The sequence below is a fragment of the Malus sylvestris genome, chromosome 2 (assembly GCF_916048215.2).
Source record: "Malus sylvestris chromosome 2, drMalSylv7.2, whole genome shotgun sequence".
NCBI lineage: Eukaryota > Viridiplantae > Streptophyta > Magnoliopsida > Rosales > Rosaceae > Malus > Malus sylvestris.
This window is the reverse complement of record NC_062261.1, coordinates 34,812,238-34,815,685: the sequence shown is the minus strand read 5'-3', so window position 1 is coordinate 34,815,685 and position 3,448 is coordinate 34,812,238. Positions and strand designations below refer to the sequence as shown.

General features: G+C 38.4%; 1 protein-coding gene across 1 annotated transcript; it reads right to left on the bottom strand.

Annotated features, from left to right (window-relative positions):
• Positions 1–1,026: 1,026 nt before the first annotated feature.
• LOC126584687 (annexin D3-like) lies at positions 1,027–3,448 on the bottom strand. The gene is made up of 6 exons (XM_050249021.1): positions 3,175–3,448; positions 2,567–2,712; positions 2,173–2,400; positions 1,757–1,969; positions 1,567–1,656; positions 1,027–1,414 (listed from the first exon to the last, which is right to left on the bottom strand). The coding sequence occupies exons 1-6, from the start codon at positions 3,353–3,355 to the stop codon at positions 1,211–1,213; spliced, it is 1,062 nt and encodes a 353-aa protein (XP_050104978.1). The 5' UTR covers positions 3,356–3,448; the 3' UTR covers positions 1,027–1,210.

Sequence of the window (3,448 nt, the reverse complement as noted above, 5' to 3'; positions counted from 1 at the left end):
GCACCAAACCAAATGGAACCAACTCAAGCTAACCCACAGGAAATTTTCAAATGAAAATGCAAGAACAAAATATTAAAGACACCAAGATTTTAACGAGGTTCCTCAACAGTCAGTGTAACTGGAGTACGTCCTCGGAGCAGTAGGAGCTCACCCAATAATCCACTATCAACCAAATGGGAGTTTACAAAGTGTTGGCAATCTCACAACCCAAATAACCCAATACACCCAATAACTCTCACACTCTAAAGAAACAAATAGAGAAAGAAATATCGTGATTAATTTCTTCTCTATACAAAGCTCAAAGCTATTACAACAATAACACTTTGATGGAGTGAGAACTATCCAATGAAAGGAACAACAACTCCTTCTCTCAAAATGGTACTGCAGCAGTACCTTCTTTCTCTCCCTCTCTTCTCTTCGGCTCACCAATTTTCTGCTCACTTAAAAAACTAAAGGGCAGCAACTTCCTTATCATAACATAGTCATTCATTCAAGTCACCCCGTGACTTCCCATGGACCAAGAAAACTTTAGACAAAGTGCTTTTCTTTTCCCCAAAACAAGGAAGAAACATCATAATGTTGTCCCTTTTGGTTTGTTTATTCTAAAGTATATGGCCACTTGGCCACATAATCCAACATTGTCAACCAGAGACATCAAGGAAATGCTTGGAGAAGTACCAAATGTTTCTGAATCAGAAAGTGCTTCTCTAGTACATGTCCACCATCCAAACCAAGCTCTTGTAGAAGTCAGAGAGACAATCACTGTCATTAGTACAGCTGATGAAGGTTTAGCCTCCATCATTTTTGAAGCGATAGGTAGTGTTCTAGATGGCATTTAAATGAAGCAAGTATCACTTGTTTTGTACAATTCTTATATTAGATTTTTGTGCATAATGTGTAATATGTTCCGTAGACAGGCACTCGCTTATGCTGATTTTGATTCCTTATTCTCTGTATTCTCTCTAAAGATTTGCATTAGTTCCAAAATAATCACTTGGTAGAAATGAAGACCAACAATCCAGTTACTTATGCAAAAGCAGTTTTCCTTTGACAATGAAAGCGAAACAAATCTTCGAATTATTTACAAACGGTCAATAGCATCAAAAATAAGCCACAAGTTTCGGTACTCTAACACAACCATAACAGTTTTATTATAAAATCAATCGAGGTCTAAACAGTAGTGAAATAGGTGCTTCTTGGTAGAATGAACTTAGAGTCTTTCTCCAATCAAGGTCAACAAGAAGTTTTTGTAGTCTCCTGATGTGTCACCTATAACGTCATCGACAAGGCTGGTTTTTGACATTTTTGAATACTCCTCTCTGATTTTGATCATGTCGATCTCAGCCCGGGTGACAATGGCTCTATTCAGAGAATCTTCATCCGTCCCAAGTCCGACAATGGAATCTTTGATGACCTGGTTGTAAAAAAAATTCCAGTGCGACGAAGGTTAAAACTGATATTAATGCTTCAATAATTCAACCTAACACATTCATCAGTATTGGAGTCTAATTAACCAAAAACAATAATACTTCATATAAGTACTTTGTGCAGAGGCAATGAACTAACCTCTGCAAAGTATTTCGCAGGTGATGCTATGCACCAATATACCGCTATCAAGAGAGATTCCAATTCTCCATGGCCACAACTCTTAATGTCCTGTCAAGAAAAGTGCCAAGTTCCAAAGGAAGAACGAGGGATTAAAAAGAACGCAAGTATTCTGACTAGTGAAGGGTAGAGAAGTAGAGGTGATAAATACCTGGTCAATGGAATGTCCATACTTTTGCTTGTAGCACTCAAATGTTGCTCTGAGCTGGAAGAAGTTCCTTGTGCTGAGTATCCAAACAACATGATCGTGATCATATTGCTTTGTTTCAATGGCTTCGTGTAATCTAGATGCCTCTGAATTGGCAATGCCTGTATCCACCAGCTGTTTGTCGTACCTGTAGGAGGTCACTAAACCAACGAGAAGCTGTGCCAACCGACATGATGAGTCAATAGGATGCAATGTAAGAGTGGAATATAAGAAGTTTTTTAGGATAATTACTTTGAGAATCTTCACCTATTTCTAGGATATTTCCAGACGAACTGTTCGTAGTTGCCAAGCATCATAATAACGACTATTTACCAAAAAATTGAATCTGCTGCTCTTGAGAGAGGTAAATATGATTTTACCTTTCTGGTTGGGAGGGAAATGGTTGAGGCAATGTCCTCCTCAAGTGAACAATCAAACAGTGAACTGTAGACCTGCCTCACTGCCATCAAGTGGTTCGGAGAAGATGCGCAAGCTATCTCAACCAACACTTTTAGGTGTTTTACAACTTTCTTCTTCTTCGTCAGTACAACTCTCGCCAACTTTGCATCCCTTTCGGGAGGATCACGTGTCCACAAAATCACCACATCCTGTTACGCATCATTACTTGAATTGTTACTAATAAACCAACGGAAGAACATCAATAAAAATAATAACAACATGACATTCTTATGAAGGATTAAATCTGCGAATTGACGAATTCAGGTACTAGTTTTAAGACCGAAATTTGATGCATAAAGGGTTGGAGAAAATTACTCTGAAATCTCCCGAAAGTTCCGATTGGAGATCATCGATGAGGGATTTATTGTAAAGCTGTTGGTAAGTGTCTTTGATTTCCCTCCTTTGGCTTGCATTCCTGTGTCCTAATATCCATATCACAGCATCCTCGTCCGTTCCAAATCCTATATCCATTTACAATAAAAACTAATAAAATCAATTTTACATAAAACAATCATATTCTTTTGAATCAAGAAAAAAATATCAGAGATAAGAGAAGATGGGTGACATGCATAATAAAGCCACATATGTTTCATCCAATTAAAAACCATGAAGAAATCCAAACTCATTCCATTCAAATTTCACAAAGAGAATCAGAAATCTCATCATAACCCAACAAAGTTGATGAACCAAGATTGAATAAAACTTTCTTTTCTTCGACAAAGCGATATTCTAACCTAATCCAGCCTAAAGTTTATCGACGGGAATTCAAAGTGCAGTACGAGCCAACACACTGTTCTAGCCAACTTCGCTAGCCCAGTTCAGCCAGTGAATAAAACATTCAAAGACAGACGCAAAACCCTTCATCGAAACCATCGTAAATACTAATTGAATCATGTGTAAGAGTGAGTGAGTGAGAAGAAAACCATCAAAGGCTTTTTTGAGTCTTTGACAGTCTTGGTCGGGAGGAGGAACAGTTTCTGGTATTTTGAGACTGCCCATTGATCCGCTCATCAGCTTGTAACCTTTCTCTGAAGCTGAGCTTCCAGCCGAAGCGTTTTGTTTGGGAAGTGACGAGGTACGCTTTTTACCAAAGAACCTCCGCATTTAGCCGTTGCCTTCTCCTTGTTCAGTTTTTTTCTTGCTCTTCTTCCGCCTCAACCTTCGCTGGAAAATCAAAGATTTTGTATCATCATCTTT

Bases quoted from the DNA above. Each gene is read 5' to 3' on its own strand.
- LOC126584687 (XM_050249021.1), bottom strand. From the start codon at position 3,355: ATGCGGAGGTTCTTTGGTAAAAAGCGTACCTCGTCACTTCCCAAACAA. The intron at 2,401-2,566 runs GTAATTTTCTCC...GATGCGTAACAG, and splicing joins AACTTTCGGGAGATTTCAGA to GATGTGGTGATTTTGTGGAC. The intron at 1,415-1,566 runs GTTAGTTCATTG...TTTTACAACCAG, and splicing joins CTGCGAAATACTTTGCAGAG to GTCATCAAAGATTCCATTGT.